Genomic DNA, 19,687 nt, shown 5'->3' with positions numbered 1-19,687 from the left:
ACTAAATGCCACTGAATTTTCCACTTTAAAATGGTTACATGGTTTTAAATAGCTTATGTGAATTTCACCTCATTTAATCTTTAAAATAAAGAATACTAATGGACAAAACAAAGATGCATACAGCATGTAAATCGACAAGCCCATGAACTCCTACGGGAAAGATAAGTATGTTTGCTGGGACTCTGCTTCTACTCTTGATCACATCGAAAGGTTCAAGTGCTAGGGGCTGTATAGATTCTGCTATCATGTGTGTGTCTTTCTGAAAAGACAGGGGAGGGAACAGAAAGTGAAGAAAATAGAATGGGAAGGCCTTGCCAAACGCAAGCAAAGGAGGGGTGATTACCCCTAGTGCACCCCACCCAACTTGGCACCAGGGGTAATGCTCCCATTAAGGTTTCGAAACGCCAGCCAGAGCTGGAATCAACACAAGCCAGCTTCTCTGCCTGGATAAAAAGCCAGCCACCCAGCAAGAAGAGCTCCATTTGGGGTGCTCCAGGGGGCTAGCCCCGGTCAGCGTCAGCGACGGGCTCTCCCCGGCCGGCCCGCCGAACAGTCAAAGCTTATTGGAACCCCTCCTCCTCAGGGGTCCCGGTCCACTTCACCCCACCTGCCTCCCAAGGGTCCTGCCTCCAACCACGATTAAAAATGGTGCTCTCAGAACGTGCCCCTGTTTCAGCCTGAACTAAATACCCTCAGCCCCTCCCCGCTCTGGCTGGCTCGGGAGCCCACGGACCCGACCCGCGCCGACGTGCACGCGGCGCCGCTGCTCGGAGACTTGCTCCAGGGGGAACACGGATGCCCCCCACATGCCCCCGGGGCCTGGCACCACTATCCGGTCACAGGCGTCCCGGCCCACCTGACCTAACAGCCGTCTCAAAGGCCCGCACTCGCTTGGCACCACGCCTCTGCCGACCTGCCAGAAACCAAAACAGGTGTCCCTCAGCTACACCCCGACGCCCCCTGAGGTCCTGGCCCCTCCACGCACAGGGGTCCCTCTCCGGACCCCTCAACTCCTGGCAACAGCACTCCCTCAGCCCCTCCAGCTAGCAGCGAGGCCGTCTCCAGCCTCCTCCAGCCGGGCCTCGACGACCCCCAGGCACCCAGCCGGGCCCGGACGCCCCCTCCCCCTTACCTGCGGGGGTTCAGCCCCGGCTGACAGGGGGCCGGGCAGCGCCTGGAGGAGCAGGAGCGCCATGCCACCCAGGAGCCTTCTCCTCTCCATCCCCCTCCTGCTCCTGCTCCTCCGCCACGGCGCCGCCACCACCCTCCTCCTCCTCCCTCTCCACCTCTTTCCTCTTCTTCCTTCTTCCCTTCTTTTCCTGTTTCACTCTCCCCTCCCGCTTCCGGCTCGGCTCCACCCCGGCCAACACACCCGCCCAAACCCTGGGAGGTTCTCCAGTTCCAGCGCTTCATTGGCCCCTGCCCTGCGTCCATTCATCCAAATGGCTGTCGATCAAAGCGAAGTCCCGCCCTCTACTGAAGTCCCGCCCCGTGAAGACGGAAAACCAGAAGGATCCAGCCAATGAAAAGTAGGAGGAAGCTGGCCATCTTGGGTCCTGCGAGCCGTGTCAATGCGGAGTGTCGGAAGCCGCTCCGGCCGGGGCGGGGCCCCCTCCAGCGCCTGGTATTGAAAAGGCTAAGCGGATGTAGCCATCTTGAGTGTGGCGGAAGTACTAGGTTTCCACAGTTTAGCGAAGAAAGAGAGTGTGATGATTCGAAATGGTGTTGGCAAATATTTTTTTTTAAGAAGGTAGCCGGGCGCTCCTAAAGAATAAAACAACTATCTAAAAATGTTTTGATATCTTTTGTCTTGAAGCACAGCCTCAGTACCAGGGTCCCTCTGCTGGTCTCAAACTGCCCAAGCAATAGCTTGGGGCCACTGGCATTTCCTAGGAGACAGTGCCTTTGCCTGAGGCGCAGTGCTTTGTCACAACTAGTTCCAGGGACGAGATTCTAGTGAGTCCCTCTACCACAAAAGTCGCTCTGAAATCCACCCCAAAGGCTTTCCTCCATGTTCTCCTCTTCTGGCTAAACACAAATGGTCTCCTCTCACACACCACCACAAGGGTGCTCTACCACACACACACACACACACACACACACACACACACACACACACACACAACACCGTTTTTGTCTCATGGCTTTCCCTCAGTGGATAGAGCACCCATCGGCCAGTGGACTGAAGGGTCCCGGGTTTGATTCTGGCCAAGGGTGCCTGCCTCGGGTTGCACCTACCTCGGATTGTAGGGAGGCAATCAATCAATGTGTCTCTCTCACATCGATGTTTCTCTCTGTCTCTCGCCCTTCCCTTCCACTCTCTCTAAAAATCGATGAAAAAATATCCTTGGGTGAGGATTAACACCCCCCCCCAAAAAAAAAAAAAAAAACACACCTCCCTACAGGATATATAGTCCAAACTTCTCAGTGTGGTCCTGTGTCCTGGTTCCTGCATACTTCTCTTTATCTCACCTGCCACCCACACATTCTGCTCACACTGGTACACTTGGGAGACCCTCAATGTGCTGTGTTACACGATACACTTAACTTCGTTTACACACTACACATACAAACTCCTAGTTCCCACCCCCTTGTTTCTTCTTCTGGATTCACAGAACACTCCCCCCCCCCCCCCCCCCCCCGTGTATCTAATCTGTATCTGCCTGGCTGACCCCTCCTACTAAATTTGCAGCTTTTTGTACAGCACACCAAGTCTTACGCATTTCCTAAGAAATCCCTACAGCATTCTCCTGTACAGGACCCAACTATGAACTTAATCAATGATAGTAAAATGAAATGAAGACCCATGACAGAGAAACCAGCTGCCTATAGCTGTGAATTTCCTCACAAAGCATCATACAGTCTGGCCCTATGCCTGAGCCCACAGGGAGTTTGTTCTTGGCTTAAATGGTGGCAAAGTGGGAAACAGGTAAGAGTAAAGAAAACTGGTTTTGCCCCAACATAAGAATGTCCATAGTTCTGCCTCTGTCTTCATCCTGGTTTCCCAAGTGCTGCAAAAGGTAACAAGTATTTTTATCAATCTCAAGTTTCTTAGCAATTTACTCCACAATCAAGCTCCCTAGGGGATAAGTAAAGATTGAGTACTGAGACATATGAAAACATGCTCAAAGTCACTAATCATCCAAGAGATGCAAATCGAAACAACAATGAGGTACCATCTCACACCTGCCAGATTGGCTATCATCAACAGATCAACAAACAACAAGTGTTGGCAAGGATGTGGAGAAAAAGGAACCCTCTTGCACTGCTCGTGGGAATGCAGACTGGTGCAGCCACTATGAAAAACAGTGTGGAGTTTCCTCAAAAAATTAAAAATGGAACTCCCACTTGACCCAGTAATCCCACGTGTAGAAATATATCCCAAGAAACCAGAAACACCAATCAGAAAGGATATATGCACCCCTATGTTCAGAGCAGCACAATTCACCATAGCTAAGATTGGGAAACAGCCTAAGCGCCCATCAGCAGGTGAGTGGATTAGAAAACTGTGGTACATTGCTGTAGCCAGTTGGTTTGGCTCAGTGGATACAATGTTCGCCGCGGACTGAAGGGTTCCAGGTTCAATTCTGGCAAGGGCACATGCCCGGGTTTTGGGCTTGATCTCCAGTAGGGGGTGTGCAGGAGGCAGCCAATCAATGATTCTGTCTCATCATTGATGTTTCTATCTCTCTCTCCCTCTCCCTTCCTCACTGAAATCAATAAATAAATGTATTTTTTAAAAAGAAAAAACTGTGGTACATCTACACAATGGAATACTATGCTGCTATAAAAAAAGAAGGAACTCTTACCATTTGCAACAGCATGGATGGACCTGGAGAGCATTATGCTAAGCAAAATAAGCCAGTCAGAGAAAGATAAATATCACATGATCTCACTCATTTGTGGAATATTATGAACAACATAAACTGATGAACAAAAATAGAACCAGTCATAGAAGCATCGAACAAACTGTCCAACCTATGAGGGAAGGTGGGGAGTGAGGGGGTAAGAGATCAACCAAAGGACTTGTATGCATGCATATGAGCATAACCCATGGACACAGATGGGGGGGGGGAGTGAGGGCATGTACTGAGGGGTGGGGGCAGTAGGGGAGAGGTCAGTGGGGGAAAAAGGAAACTTATGCAATTTTTAAAAATTGAGTACTAAGCAAGGGCCCAATTATTTTCATACAGAGGGTCTTAATCCTGGCATCAAAGAGTTACAGAGACCATATAAAGGCCAGGTATTATCATCATTAGGAAACCCCAATGGTTTCAATTTGGCAGACAGGATTTTGTCCCAACTTCCCTTTCTCCCTTTACCTGAGAGCTCAAACTGAGCTACTGGACAGGACAAACAGTCTGGATTAGCACTTCCCACACCAAGACATTTTAGTCACTCTAACCAACTTTATTTCCACACCCCCCAAGAGCCAATTGAAAGAAAGCAGAAATGTAGTCTGAGTGAATACTTTTCAGAGTGCCTCTGAACTGTAGCCACTACATACTCCAGACTTTTCCGAAGAGTAATCATCTGTGAAGAGAGGAGGAATGCCAGGAGGCTTAAGAAACTGGGAAGGAAAGGGAAAGGTGGTTGGTTTTTGAAAGAACATCAGTGTCAAATTGCTTCTGAGCTCTGGTAAGGATTTCCCAATTTGTCTTTGGAAGTGGGCAACGCTGAAGCCAAATCTCTTATCCTAAGAAAACTAACTCAAAGACACAGACCTTTCTGCTCCGACATCAGCTAAAATCAAATTGTACATTATAACATGTATGAACTTTGAAAACATGATACTAAGTGAAAGAAGTCAGATACAGAAGGCCACACACAGTGTGATTCCATTTATATGAAATGTCCGGAACAGGCAAAACTAGAGACAGAGAAAGTAGATTATGGATTGTGAAGAGTTGGGGTTGGGGGATGAGGGGAGTGATTAATTCATAGTTTCTTTTGGGGATAATGAAAAAGTTCTGGAATTAGATCATGATTATGGTTGTACAGCTTTGTTGAGTATACTGCAAATCACTAATTTGTACACTTTAATAGGATGAATTTATGTGATATGGATTACATTTTAATTTTTTTTAATAGAGGGAAAAAGTAAATTGCAGCCAGTATTGTGACCGCAGAATGGAGGCCCTTCTCATTAGAGCAATGGTCCTTCAAGTATAGTATGTAGAATCACCACTGGAAAATTACCAGAAGTGTAAATCCCAAGACTCTGCCCCAGACCCAGATAACTTAAAAATCTGGAAGAGGAAGCAATACGATCTGTTTTAACAGGTGCTCCTGGTGCATTTTTTAGAGCTATTTTTCCCGAGTAGAAAAAACTTTTTGTGTAAAGGACCAGAGAGTAAATACTCTAGGTTTTGCATGTTACATGCATTGGGTCTCTGTCACATATCCTTTTCTTCCTTTTTGCAGCACTTTAAAACCTTGACCATGGTTTGCCAACTCCTGCTCGGGGGCAACGCAGCTCCCATTCTGGAAGCCCTCTGGAGCTTCCAGCACACAGGTGGGTTTTTCCCTTGTAATAAGGTAGATGAGCAATGGCTTCCGGGCTTCGGACAGGTAGGTTCACGTTAAACTTGTTGCCCTCCCTCCAGGCTAAGGCCAAAGTCAGTCCAGATCCTATTTCCCATCCAGGTGTTATTAACTCAGCTGCAGACAGTTCATTGTGCTTTGAAGAAATTTATTCAATTCACAGTGGTATCTTTGAACAGTCAGTAAATTCTACTAGACAAAGCTCAGACAGACGCTGACCCCAGGTATGCCACAACAGTCCCCCGAGGAGCGTGAGAAATCACCTACAGCAGCCAATTTGGAAAGGGCAAGTGACTGTGCTTTGCTGTGTGTCCTTGAAGGCTCTTTGGTCCTGCCTGGTTTTCTCTTACAGACGTCCAAATAAAACTTCCCTTTCCTAGTCAGTACACACCAGTCTTTGGTATTTAACCGAATGGGCTGAAGGAGGGAGGTAGCCAGGAAATTATACCCATTACAATGTGTGGTTGATGCCTACATACATCCTTTTTACTCACAGTTAGTAGAATTATCCTTTTTTTTCAAGGTGACCAGAGCCATTCTAGATCTGTGTGTGTGTGTGTGTGTGTGTGTGTGTGTGTGTCTGTGTGTTATTCATTTCAGAGAGGGAGGGAGAGGGAGAGATAGAAACATCAATGATTAGAGTGAATCATTGATGGGCTGCCTCCTGCAGGCCCCCTACTGGGGATTGAGCCCACAACCCAGGCATGTGCCCTGACCAGGAGTCAAACCGTGACCTCCTGGTTCATAGGTTGATGCTCAACCACTGAGCCATACAGGCTGAGCAGAATTATCTTTTAAACACAGAAATAAAATCAGACATGATTTTAGAGCAGAACAAAGTATCTATAGACAGGGTTTGAGCACCATGGAGCTCTGCTGCCTCACACAATGACCTTTTTCATCACTCAGAACTCCCAGGTGTCTGATAAAACTCAAGGGTAGCAGCACTCCCAAAGAACCTTTTGACAGGGGCAATGAGGAGAATGGGGTAGAGTGGAGATGAGCCCCAACACAGACCAGCCCTCCCTCCCCTCAACACACATACTTCCTGCGTAAGCTAGAACTACATGGGTAAAGGTTTCATGGCTTGAGAGAAGATGACACAGGAGGGAAGAGAAAAGGAGAGTAGGAACTTCTCTTTGTCCCAGGGGTTCTTCCCAATCCTGGCTGCTACCAGAATCCCAAAGTTTTCCTAATTTTTCCAATCGGTTTGCTGAATGTCTCCCTCTGGTCCCAGCAACTTCTCCCTGAGGGGACCTCAGCTCCTGGTTTCCATGGGATGGAAGTGGGAAGCAGACAGAGGATTTGGTCTTCCGCCCCTTGTTCACTTTCATCCCCCGGAGCCCAATAAACCAAGTGCCTGGGTAGAAGCATGAGGAATTCTGCTGCCTCATACACCCCCAAGTACACCGGAGCCTTAGGCCCTGTTGGCAAAGAGGAATGAGGACACAGGCAGCTAAGGAGGAGCTGGCGAATATTGGTATAGACTGGTCCTTGCTGAGGCGGGACATTTAGAGACCCTTATTGAAGTAGACAGAAGGCACAAGTTCTCCATACTTGGCCTCGATGGTGTCTTGGAGCTCCTGTTCCAGGTAGGAAACTGGCAGTTCACTGAGGAGAGAGAAGAAGGTTATGAGTATGCCACCCAGACAGCAGCAAATTACCCTTCGATACCAACTCAAATACCACCTCTCAAAAGCCCCTTCCCCATTTTTTCCTTCAAAGTTAGTAATAGCTACTGTACAACACAATATGTTGCTTTTACCTCTACTCAGGCCTGTCTTCCTTCTCCCTGGTGCTCAACTTCCACCTTCTCCACAAGATTACAGGCACAGTGCTCGGAACCCAGGAGACATCTAACAGATGACCACTGAGCTACGAGCACTAAGGAAGGGGAGAGTGGCATCTCCTCGGAATATATTCCAGGTCTGTATTCCTACCTGGTCCCCTGGAACGAGTCCGTCCTCCCACCCGCCTGATGCTGGCCTTCCATGGCATGGTGGATGAAGAGGTTCAATTCATCCACCCTCTGGCAAATAAGAGCCAGAATAAGGACCTGGGTCCAGCCAGGGGAGATTTATCTAATAACCCAACCAGCAGGACAGAGTCTCTTGTTGTTCCCCCACTTTCTCTCCAAGGCAGCCCTTGCTGCACTGGAAGGAATTCATCCCTTTGGAGACGTGTTCTGGCTTACCATTCACGCAGGGTTAAGAGGCCCAGAGTTTAGGCTGTCAGGCACTTGTCCCTGGACAAATGCTGCCCTTCTTGCCCCTCCCTCTCTCCTTCCGGACAGCAAGCAGGGCAGGGAGAGTAGGAACAGGACATTTGGTAAAACAAAGGAAGGAAGGAATAGCTGATACCATATCTGTGGGAAGAGCCCACATGCCACTGGCACCATGAAGATGAGGCTGGAAAAAAGGAGAAACCAAAGCATTAGGGGGCGTTTCCCCACAGGCCATGCCTGAGCCCCCTAAAGGATGGGGGAGATGCCCATTCACTTGGCCTCCCTTCCCAGCTGGCTCCATGACTCCTCTCCCTTCAACCCTTCTGGTCTCTAGATGCCAGGATACTCATTCTAGCACGGATTAAAATCAGCCAGCCTCCACCCCTCATCCCTTACCCCGATCCATCCCTGTTGCTCAAGCACATGAAGTCACTAGGGAGTGCAGGCAGCAGCCCTAAAGACCACATGCATCCACTGATATGCAGGGGGAGCAGTGAAGGGTGTGAATCCAAAGGCCCTGCTCCTCTATTCACTGAACATCTGGACTGTCGGAGAACAGTGAGGGGCAGGGTTTATCAAACTTCAGTGTGCATACAAATAACTCCAGGGGCTTAGAAAAATGCGATGCTGATTCAGGAGGTCTCGGGAAAGGCTTGAGAGTCTTTACTTCTAACAAGTTTTCAGATGATGCAGGTCCAGGACCATGTCTCACAGGCCTTGGGAGTCTAACAGACCTGAGTTCCTATCACAGCTTTGACACTTAGAAGGTGTACAGTCTGGGGCACGTTACCTCTGGGCCAGCAGAGGGAGGACAAGAGTGTCTGCTTTGCAGCGTCGCTGCGAGGATTCAGTGAGATAACAACCTAAGTGCAGCACCCGACCTGTGGGAACTGCCCACCCGTGGTAACTCAATGAACAGAAGTTTAGTGTGTCGCCAAGGACCAATCTCAGCTCCAGCAATTGGGCAAGTGTCTTTCAATCGCTCCAAGCCTTTTTTTAAAGATGATGGCATCTATGCCTCCAGGGCCGGGGAAATTAAGTGAAATTATAGATGTGCAGCACTAGCACAGGGGGCACATTCAATATGTGTTCGTTGTTGTTGCCGTCACTAGCCCTGTAGTCCTGAGAAGCATGACTAATGGTTGAACATGTCCAGTCGATGGCAGGCACCGAAGAATGCTGCCATGACGTGGTTTCCTCCCGTGCGAGGTCGGGATGCTTGACAGCCCCAGGCTGTCCCACATTTTTGTCTCTTCGTGTATTTTATCTATTTATTTATTTTATTGAGATATAATTGACATGTAACAATGTGGAAGTGTAAGACGTTGATTTGATACATTCACATATCGCAACATGATGATCTGAGTGTTAGCTAACACCTCTGTCATGTCGCATAACGATCACTTCTTTTTCATGGTGGGATTGTCTCTTTTTTTTTTTCTTTTGAAATAAAGTTGGTTTTTTTTCAATTTTCATAATTGAGATTTTATTGTTTTGAAATAAAGTTTTTATTGCTGATAGTATTACAGATATCTCCCATTTGTCTCATCATTTTTGTCTCTTCTCCAGACTTAAGGTCAGAGGGAAGACCCTGGGACAGGAGGGTACCCAAGCTCTCTGCCTTCCATGCGCATGTGTGCACAGAGCCTAGCTAGCCTGGTTTCCTCCAAAGACATGAGGTGAGAGCTCTCTAGATGGATCACAGGTGTACTGAGCTCCAGTGCTGTGGAAGTCAGGCAAAGGAGTGCATGTTCTTCAACACAGGTGACATAAGAAGACAGATCTTGGTGCCCCAGCTACCACAGAACCCAAACCAAGAAAACATGTTACTCACAAGCACCCACACAGCATAACCTGCAACGGCGCATGCAGGACCTTGACTTTCTGCACAAAAACAAACAAAAGGAAAACTCACATGGGACTTATATATATACCTTAGGGTGAACCCCACACCTGCCCCGCGACCAACCAACCAGCCTCAGGTATAAGACTGCTGGCCCTGACGGAGAGGAGAAGGGCTCTCCTTGCCCTCTGTAGACAAGGCCAAGCAACCGGCTATGTTGTCTGAAGCGGGCAGCCAGGGGGGACTGGGATGAGGAGCCCTACTTCAGTGAGATGAAGACTGGCAGCTGGAGGGAAGGAGGAGAGGACCAGGAGCTCCCAGGCACAGGTGTGGTGGGAGGACTCTGGGCAGGGAAGAGGCAAAAGGAAACCCCACTCACCTGCATGAAGGGCAGTTTCTCCAGCCTTTCCATGACGATTGGCAATAAAACTGAAAGAAACCAGAGAGAAGCCGGGGGGACCTGTAAGACTTTCCCTAAGACCCCTTTCCGAAGTCAGATCAGGGACTGAATGATTCTCCCTCCTTCCTCAGAAGCTCCAGGAAATACTTTTCATTTGGGAGAATGGCCACTCTGACTTGTCCCCCAAGTCCCAGCAGAAGGGTGCTTCCCAAAGCACACCTGCAACAATAGAACACGTGCCCAGGCCCAAAGTGTCCTCAAAACTCAAAACTATCTCATGTAAACAGACTTTTTATCTTACCCGGTAACATGCCCCTGCTGGAAGCCCAACCAGGGCAGGGGATTTATTTGCGCTACCACTGTCTCCCCGGCACCCCACACTGTGTCCAGTACATTGAAGGTACTTAAGAAATATGTGCTGAATAAAAATAACGTAAAATGTCTCATCAATTGATGTTCCAAGAACTACAGTGTGGTAGTTCAGCACTCAAGCAAACCAGTATGAGAAGCATCGCTGTAGAAGCTGGGGTCCCACCTCCCACCCGAAAGCTGAGTGTGGCTGAGGCCTCTATCATGTGCTCCAGGGGCCCCCATCTTACTCATGCCAGGGGCTGCCATGGTGATCCGAGAAATAACCACTTGGGTGATGCCTATGGCCGCAGCTCTCTGAGGGCAGAAAAGAGCAAGTTGTTAGGAATGACCTTATCCAATATCCTTGGCTGGGCCAGAGTCAGGGTCACAGCCAAGTCTGAGCTGGTAAAGGGGAAGGGATGGACCTGCCAGGGGCTGAGTGGCTTCTCCCAACCTTCACCTACCCAGCCAGCTTCAGGACTAGAAATGAAGCAGAAAGGACATGAGAAATGTCCCAAACAGAGAAATGTGGGGGGAATAGAGGAGAATGAGAGTGGAGTCAGGGAGATCCTGCTCTGACCACTAAGGACAGGACAGGGTATGAAAGGGAGTTCCCTCCTCCCACCCAAAGGGAGATGTCTGCTCACCCGGGAATGACCAAGCTCATTGTGATTTTTGTCCTTCACGGAGATGCCTTGGATGAGTTCCCTAGACACAGACAGGAGATGCTGGATTTGGGAAAGGGGTGCTGGAAGCCTGCCAGCCATGTGACACACCAAGGCCAGGGGACCAAGGCCAGAGCACTCACGCTCTAGGGAGCCACCTCCGTGGCCTTGCCCTGTGACCTTCCCCTGCACTCCAGCGATTGGTGTCTGAAGTGATCTAGGGCATTGGCTAAGAGAACTAGTCCTGAGCCTAGACTGCCTAGATTGAATCCTGAAACTGCAGAGTGTGTCTGATCATGAGCAAGTTCCCTAATCCTTCTAAAGACTCAGTTATCCTCAACTGCAAAATGGAGACAATCCTGACACCCACTTCATAGGACTCAGTGTTTTAACAGGATAATGCCTGCAAAGTGCTTAGTCCGGTGTCTGACACGGAGCGGCTGCACCACAAACAGTAGCTGCTCTGGTTATTGTTCTCAGGCCAGTTCTTGACAGCATTCGCCCCAAAACCAGGTAGATGGCTGGAACTTATTCATTGGATGGAAAGGAGAAACTGGGTGGGGAAGGGAGAGAGTAGAGGAGCAATGTGTATGCACAGCTATCCCGGTAGTGTGCTCTCAGCAAGGGCAATGTGACACATTTCCACCTACTAGCAGTTCTAAGAAAATGTGGCTGTAGAAATTGGTGATGATGATGAAGGCAATGATGACAACAGTAGCAATAAAAGCTAACATTTATGTAGCACTTGTTATGTTCTAAGTGCTATTTTGAGGACTTTACATCTATTACATCATTCAATTTTATAACAGAGGAACATCTATGCTTTCTCTAGTCAGAAATAAGAACTGCCCTAGCTGGCATGGCTCAGTGGATAGAGTGCTGGCCTGCAGACTGAAGGATCGCAGGTTCGATTCTGTTCAAGGGCATATGCCTGGGTTGCGGGCTCGATCCTCAGTAGGGGGCTTGCAGGAGGCAGCTGATCAATGATTCTCTCTCATCACTGATGTATCTATTTCCCTCTCTTCCTCTCCCTTCCTCTCTGAAATCAATAAAAATATTTTTTTAAAAATTAAAAAAGAAAGAAAGAAGAACTGAGAGACACAACAGGTTTCTCCTTTTACCTATTCTTAGAGCCGGGTACCTGGAAAACATCTACCTACTCCTCTGGCTTCTTTCAAAGCTTCTTGGTTCTGTTCTATCTTTGGACACCTCGCTCTGCTGCATTTCATTCTGTAAACCATCCCCAGGGCTTTGGAAGTAGGCAGTGCTCACAACTTAAATACATTTACAGTTGAAAGAACATGATTGAGTATAAAATGCACAGGCTTATGTCTCCATCCCACACCATCCAATAAATGGCTCCCACATACCCGTCACAGATTAAACCTAAATTACCCACCACTCGCCACTCGTATTGGAATGGCCATCACTATTAGAGCAGCCAATCCTCAGGGACCCTTCAGAGGCACAGCCTGGCGGCCTCCTCCCACATACCCCAGCTCCAAGAAGCCACCCACTGCCTTGGTCTCTTGCCTTGGTTTCCCTGCTGACCTCGTGGCTTGTCTTGTAAGGAGGAAAGGGACCCCTGTACTCACTGCTGTCGCATCATTGGGATATTGACACAGTTAGCAGCAGCTACGGCAGCAAAGGGCACCCAGCGGGCCACCAAGGGTGGAGCTTTCTGTTGGAGAAAGGGAACAATGGGAGTTGTTGAGGCTCCCTGCAAGGTGAGAGTGGAGGGACTTACGGACTACAAAACAAGGGCTACTGCCACACACCCAGACACCCATCTGGGAACCCAAACTCTCTCAGAGGCCTGAGAAAGACCAACTTGGGGACAGCCCTGCTGCATTTCCCACTATTGGGCTGGGCTCTGGTTACACCCCAACTCACCCAGACTGGGGCAATGCCTAGTTCTCCCTAGGACTTTGCTGCCCCCTGGTGGCCACCATGCCCACAGCAGCCCCAGGAGTACCTTTGTCAACATGTTCATGCTCACAGCAGTGGTGACCGCAGTAGTTGTGGCTGTGAGGTAGGAAAGGGCCATCTGCCTAGTGGAGGAGAGAGGTGCTTAGGAATGGGGAGCCCTTCGGGCTGAGAGTAAGACCATGGCTTGAGTGAGGAAGTCTGGAAATGAGGCTTCATACCTGAGCAGCTCATGTGGTTTATCCCGTGTCATCTTGTAGCCTCCCCCTAACTCCAAAGGATCCAGCCCCCTGGGCCTCCTTTCTGTATTTTATTTATATTTGAATTCAACAAATACTTACTGAGTGTCTATTATGTGCTATATATTGTTCCAGGTACTTCCTTTCTGTCCTTTAAACACACCCAGGTTTTCCCTACCTCAGTATCTCTGCACACCGCTGGTCCCTACCCAGGGTATTCTTCCCTGGGCTCTTTCTTTTCTTTTTAAATATATTTTTATTGATTTCAGAGAGGAAGGGAGAGGGAGAAAGAGATAGAAACAAAAATGATGAGAGAGAATCATTGATTGGCTGTCTCCTACACATTCCCTTCTTGGGATCGAGCCCAGGCATGTGCCCTTACCACGAATCCAACCATCACCTCCTGATTCATAGGTCAACGTTCAACCACTGAGTCACACTGGCTGGACTCCCTGGGCTCTTTCATAGCTAAATCCTTATCCTTCAGAACTCAGCTGATACATCAGCTGTATAGGGAAGACTTCCCTGACCAGCCTATCTACACAGGCACCTCTCTGCTGTTCTCTATCTTGTCACCTGTGTGTTTCCTAATGGCGACAATCTGAGATTATTGTATTTGTTTTCATAGAAAACCTTCACTTCTACAAGAAGAAGGACCACAAATGCCTTACTCGAATGTATCCCTAGCACCTGAACCATTCCTGGCATATGTGTAGAATGAACACATTTTGTCCTAGCCAGTTTGGCTCAGTGTATAGAGCGTTGGCCTGTGGACTAAAAGGTCCCGGGTTCGATTCCAGTTATACCCAGGTTGTGGGCTCAATCTCCAGTGGGGGGCGTGCAGGAGGCAGCCAATCAATGATTCCCTCTCATCATTGATGTTTCTATCTCTCTCTTCCTCTCCCTTCCTCTCTGAAATCAATAAAAATATATATTTTTTTAAAATGAACACATTTTGAATTGGTCCAAGAAGATGCTTTCCTAGTCAGCCTAAGAAAACACTTCCAAGCCCTGAAAAGGGAGGAACTTCATCACCTGTCCAGTGTGAACCCTACGCAGGGAGGACTGGCAGCCTGAGAACTCTTTAGAAAGGTGGTTCCCCTGGAGGCAAAAGGACAGCCACCTCCTCCAAACCCATGTGGACAGCCTGGGGTTCAAGTCTCCTACCTGACTGATGTGGGGGAAGCCGCATTCCTGTTGGTGTAGTTGACTAAGGCATTGAAGGACTGGTTCACCCACTGCCAGAAGATGATCGCTGGCATTGTCCTACCAGTAATCGAGGTCCGGAAAGGAGAGGAGAATGGAAGGGAAGGCTTGGTATACACAGGTCAAACCATGTTAACAGCTCTTCCCCAAACTGCTCCCATGTTCTATACACCTGGGCTTTTGTAGTCTCGCCCCTCTTCCTGGAACACACACACACACATACACACACACACTCCCTCACTCACATTCACACTCACACTCTGTTCCATCCATGGCTAAATCCTGCCCTGTTGAGAGATTATTTCCTCCTTGGAACCTTTTTGACCCTTCCCCTGCCCTTCCTGAGACTAAGTCATCCCATGCTCCCAACTCTTAAAATCCCGTATTCTCTCAACCTACCACTTAGCAAGCTGGACTGTAACAGTTCACTTACTTCTTGGTCTCTAACAAAACTGGAAGCTCCTTGAAGGGAAGGAAGGACTAAAGTCTTTATATTCCTAACAGCTGGGGCCCAAAGTCTGGCTCAATAACCAGACAAATAAATGCATAGGGGGCGGGAGAAGGAAGAAAGGAAGGGGGAAGAGTCACACATCCAGCAGCTACAACGTTTATTCTCTCACCAACGGAGCTGAAAGGGCCTTCCTATTTTTTCCTGGGCTATTACATTATAAAATGCATTAAATTCATTGTTAATATAAGCACTTTTTAAAGAAGAAATTAGTATCGTGTATTCACTGAGCGTTCTAGAAAGGACTGCCTTAGTTAAAACCCAGGTACCAATACTTCCTGGCTGTATGAGCTTGCACAAGTTATATAACCTCTCTAGAACCTCAATTCCTCGTCTATAAAATGGAGAGGTAATAGTACCTCTCTGTAGGACTGTTGAGAAAATTACATGAGGTAACACATTCAAAGAATTTAACACAGTGCCTAGTATCGGGAAAGTTGCAATAAAGATGGCTATTATTCTAATATAGCTCCCTCGCTAGCAGACCCAAGTGGCTACACCTCCCAACGCCTTGCTCCCAAGTCCCACCTGTAGAACTGGAGCATGAAGCCTGTGATGATCATGCCGCCGGGAACCTGGAAGGACATCCGTCCAATGACATTCATCTTGTCCCCGGTGTCAGGGTGGAAGGCGGAGTCATAGAGCTTTTTGGCATACAGCAGCTGCTCCACTTGAGTCCCTGGGGGCACGACTCCCATCCTGTCACCCAAGGACAGAGTCACCCCCTTGCCCCCCCACTCCAAGTCATCCTGCTCTAATTTCTCCCTCCTCCCTGAGACTTCTGCCTGTTCCCTCATCTTCAGTTTCCACCTCCTCTAGGGAACCCATCCAAGTTGCCCCAGTGCCTCCAACCCCTTCCCCTAACCATTCACCTGCTTTTCTCCACCATCATCTTGGCCCAATCCAGCTCCCGCTCTGGTACCAGAACAGTGCGAGGGTCCGTGATGTTGAAGAAGTGCTTCACGCGCCCCAGGAAAGTGGACTGGTCCCAACGGGGGGCATCGATGTTAAAACCAGACAGGTCAGGCTCCATCTTGCTCGCACACAGAACTGTGTACTTAAGGAAGACAGGAAAAATGAGGGCTGTTCCCTAAATCAAAACCTGGCCCGGAAGCCCTGGGCATCTCCCACTCTGGTAAACTGCCCGCTTTCACCAGCCACTGCCGTCATCTCACTCAGTCTGGGAAGGACTCAGACTGAGCAACTGGGTACCACCATGTGTTTCCTGAGTGCCTACTGGTGGCCAGCCCTGTGCTTGATCCTGCTGCGGGGGAGATTGGTAAAGGGGACAACACAGTGCCTGTACTTGGGGAGCCGAGTCTGACTGAGGAACAAGAGCCCACAGTGGAACCGTATGTAGTATGTACAGCAACAATAATACAGGAGATAAGCAGAAGCAGAGACGGAGGGGCAGGGGAACAGAGTAATCAGAGGGGGCTTCCCAGAAGGAGTGGAATGTGAGAGAGGCCCTAGGAGATAGATTTATCTGAAGGAGGTAGAAGGCATGGGATCACAGTAAAGGTAGAAACAATCACAGATAAAGAGGAAATGAACATGGCATGACCACTTTCGTCATTTCAGTGTCTGTGTGTGGTGCATGTCGGCCCTGTGAGAGATTCGGGGCCATGGCTGTGAGCGAGGCGCCATGTCTGCCCTCAAGGAATTTCAAAGCAGAGATTAAACAGGTGAGTAATTCAATAAGGAGAGCAGAGTAAACAATGCTGCTGCCAGACACTGGAGCAGTGCAAAGCCAGAAAAGAGGCACCTAAGACTGGGACAACCATATCTCCCAGTTTGCCTAGGAGTGTTGGCCTGGGGTCATTACTAATAGCACCCCTTTCACTCTCAATTTGCATGTGTCCCAATTTGGATGATAAATTAAATGGTCACCTTATCTGAAATAGATGAGGGAGTCTTTTTTTTTTTTTTTCCCCCCAGTCAACAGGGCCTTTATTAACACAAAGTACCATTTGCCACAAGATATACATGTTCTTATCTTTCAGTTCTTTTTCAATATTTTAACTTAAGGTTACTTGTGGATCTAACATAAAAAGTAACCTGCTAAAATCAGTCAAAGTAAAATCTGATTCTATCTATCACCTTAACCTTTTATTATTTAGATTTATAATTAACATCATTTGTCTCAAGTAGCAGAATATAATTCTTGTACTTGATAATCTTCTATACTAAAATATGTGCCAGTATATCTTAAGAAGTTACTAAATATATGGAATTAACATAGATATTTAACTACTTTCAATAAGCTGGAAAGTACAATGTTAAGTTTTCTAAGAGGAAAATCATTTATAGATCTTGGTTGTTTATGGTTTTTGCAGTTTCCATAAAAACTGGTCCATATTAAACCAGTCTTGAAGACCTAAGATGGAAACTTAAAAATCCTAATGACAGCCTTGATTTACTAAGATAGAAACAATAATAAACCAAACTACAGTTCTCTTTTCCCAGGCCCAAGCAGAGATGCTCTGTCATAGCTTTTGAAACATTTTTTGTCTGCTTAGTATAAAAGTTGAATGACCTCTTTATAAGTTAGATATCAGGAGACCCACAGATGATGGGCATATTTATTGGGGCACATTTTAATTAATAGAAGATAATTCATATACCATATCAAAGTGCATTATAAGATTTACACTGTATCTGTCCACATACTTGTCATATTTTATAATATTTCAGTTGGATGCAGGAAGACTGGAATTGTTCAGAAAAGTCTAGCTTTTAAGATGTGGGTAAAGTTTACAGTGAGTCTTTTAAAACATTTAAGTAACCAGAAGTATAATAACTAGAAGGGATTATGTTAGAAAAATGAATATTGCAAAGGAAGCTTTATAGTCAATGAAAATACAGTACTTTGGATTGGCCAATATGCACAGTACACATGAAATCAAGGTCATGTACTTTACTTATTGACCACGTGGCTACAGTTCAAAAGGTCACTACTCCAACAGCTTTACCAAGTAATCTTCCAAACTGCTTTTTTTTCTTTTTTTTATATATATTTTATTGATTTTTTACAGAGAGTAAGGGAGAGAGATAGAGAACTAGAAACATCGATGAGAGAGACATCGATCAGCTGCCTCCTCCACATCTCCTACCAGGGATGTGCCCGCAACCCAGGTACATGCCCCTGACCGGAATCGAATCTGGGACCTTTCAGTCCGCAAGCCGACGCTCTATCCACTGAGCCAAACCGGTTTCGGCCCAAACTGCTTTAAATAAAGTTCTTCAATTGTAGCAATGAACAAAAAGACAAGATACACTTAAAACAATACTGCAGTTTATCAAAAGACACATAAGAAATTTCAACTCATGTCTTTGACAGTTACAAAAATCAATGTTTGGCTAAGTTATAAACATGTTTATAATGCAATTGTTCGCATAATTCTAATAATAGTAATGACAGCTATAAGATCAGAATAGGTTTAAAAACAACAACAACACTAAAAACATAAAAATACATAGCCCCATTATTTACCTGTAGAGTATGTTCATTTATGACTAAATTTCAGCATTTACTATATCGCCACTGCTCTAATTTTAAAAATCACATCCAAAGGGAAAGGCAAAACTACCTAGCAACTGGCCTATTTGATTATTTCTCAATTTGCGAATATGTCCTTAATCTGTTGATGTAGCAAACAAATTTCAACTGTGTCATGCAAAAGAAGAGATGATAGTTTGCTTTGCAATGAACTTCAAAGTTCAATCGCACACAGGCAACATGCTATATATGAAAAAATTACTAACTGAACTACAGGTATTAAATACTGAAAATAGTTAACAGTTTGTTATAATTTATTTTATTTAACAATCTAGGAAGTTTGCAGCCATCAGCAGTTCCAATTTCAGGTGCAATTGGGAATTCAGGAATCTCTGTGGAGCTGTTAGCATAGCGAACCTTGTAAGTAAAATACATGCATACTTTTGATAGCACACGTGAAGGGATCTCTCTAAAACTGACTTCATTAGTTTCATTCTCAGAAAACTGACCTGGGCCACTCAACATGGCTTGTATCGTTCCTGATGTTAATGCATATTCTCTTTTTACAATAAATTCACGACCATCTGAAGATATCAACTTGACATACATGGCATCAGGGCCTTCACAGCCACCATAGGCTTTCTCTTCTCCACTCGTCAGCCCCGCAGCCACCGTGCCAGGTCCCCGCGCACCACCACAGCCCCCACTCCAGGGCCACCCCTCCACCCCCACAAGCCTACTGCCAGAGGTTCCAGGCTAGATGAGGGATTCTGAACACACTTTGTTAGTATGAGAAATAAGCAATATTTTGGAAATATGTATAGAAGCTAAATAGATGGAAGAGCAGTATTTCAAGCAAAAAGAAGAGCCAGCACTGAAAGCTCATGGTGTGCACAATGTCACTCCTATCCTCACAACAAGAAAAAAAAGCTGAACAAACTAAAAATCAACAACTCTTCTTAGCCCCATCAGAGAATTGAGATCACAGGGCAAACCACTGCCCCAAAACCTGGAGACAGGCAGGTAAAGAGACACACAGCCATTGAGAGCAGACGCCCACTGCTAGGGCAAGTTTCACTGGAAAACTTAAACTGCAATCAACGAATTTCTGGAGCTCAATGTGGACAAGTGGGGACTCAATCTTGAGGGACACTACTTTTGTGAGTTTTACCTCCAGAAACCCACTAGGTCCTCAAGGTGAAGATCAGAAAAATATCTCCTAGTGCTTCTGGCAGCCAATCAAGGATTCTCTCTCATCATTGATATTTCTATCTCTCTCTCC

At 47.0% G+C, this 19,687-nt stretch overlaps 2 protein-coding genes and 1 pseudogene across 3 annotated transcripts in view; all 3 read right to left on the bottom strand.

The window, feature by feature from the left end:
• The window catches only part of WBP1L (WW domain binding protein 1 like), a 58,705-nt gene extending 57,372 nt beyond the window's left edge, over window positions 1-1,333 (bottom strand). Inside the window, exon 1 of the mRNA XM_081104629.1 lies at window positions 1,133-1,333. Within this exon, the coding sequence (XP_080960755.1) occupies window positions 1,133-1,222 (90 nt within the window). The 5' untranslated portion in view covers window positions 1,223-1,333. The remainder of the gene's footprint in view (window positions 1-1,132) is intronic.
• A 4,344-nt stretch (window positions 1,334-5,677) lies between these two features.
• On the bottom strand, window positions 5,678-15,959 carry SFXN2 (sideroflexin 2). Its single transcript, XM_081104624.1, has 11 exons — window positions 15,779-15,959; window positions 15,435-15,605; window positions 14,360-14,458; window positions 13,003-13,078; window positions 12,623-12,708; window positions 11,010-11,070; window positions 10,611-10,677; window positions 9,991-10,040; window positions 9,603-9,652; window positions 7,905-7,952; window positions 5,678-7,155 (listed from the first exon to the last, which is right to left on the bottom strand). The coding sequence occupies exons 1-11, from the start codon at window positions 15,937-15,939 to the stop codon at window positions 7,056-7,058; spliced, it is 969 nt and encodes a 322-aa protein (XP_080960750.1). The 5' UTR covers window positions 15,940-15,959; the 3' UTR covers window positions 5,678-7,055.
• A 2,769-nt stretch (window positions 15,960-18,728) lies between these two features.
• On the bottom strand, window positions 18,729-19,014 carry LOC308528696 (elongin-C-like; annotated as a pseudogene). Its single transcript has one exon. The product of its transcript is annotated as an elongin-C-like (transcript).
• Between the last annotated feature and the right edge of the window lie 673 nt (window positions 19,015-19,687).

The sequence above is a fragment of the Myotis nattereri genome, assembly GCF_964212035.1.
Source record: "Myotis nattereri genome assembly, chromosome: 13".
In the NCBI taxonomy this organism is placed as follows: Eukaryota; Metazoa; Chordata; class Mammalia; order Chiroptera; family Vespertilionidae; genus Myotis; species Myotis nattereri.
This window is presented reverse-complemented; position numbering and strand designations above follow the sequence as displayed.

Coding starts and splice junctions, on each gene's coding strand:
- SFXN2 (XM_081104624.1), bottom strand. CDS start 15,939: ATGGAGCCTGACCTGTCTGGTTTTAACATCGATGCCCCCCGTTGGGAC. Junction 14,459..15,434: donor TTCATGCTCCAGTTCTACAG/GTGGGACTTGGG, acceptor GATTACTGGTAG/GACAATGCCAGCGATCATCT. Junction 13,079..14,359: donor GCTTCCCCCACATCAGTCAG/GTAGGAGACTTG, acceptor CTCCTCCACTAG/GCAGATGGCCCTTTCCTACC.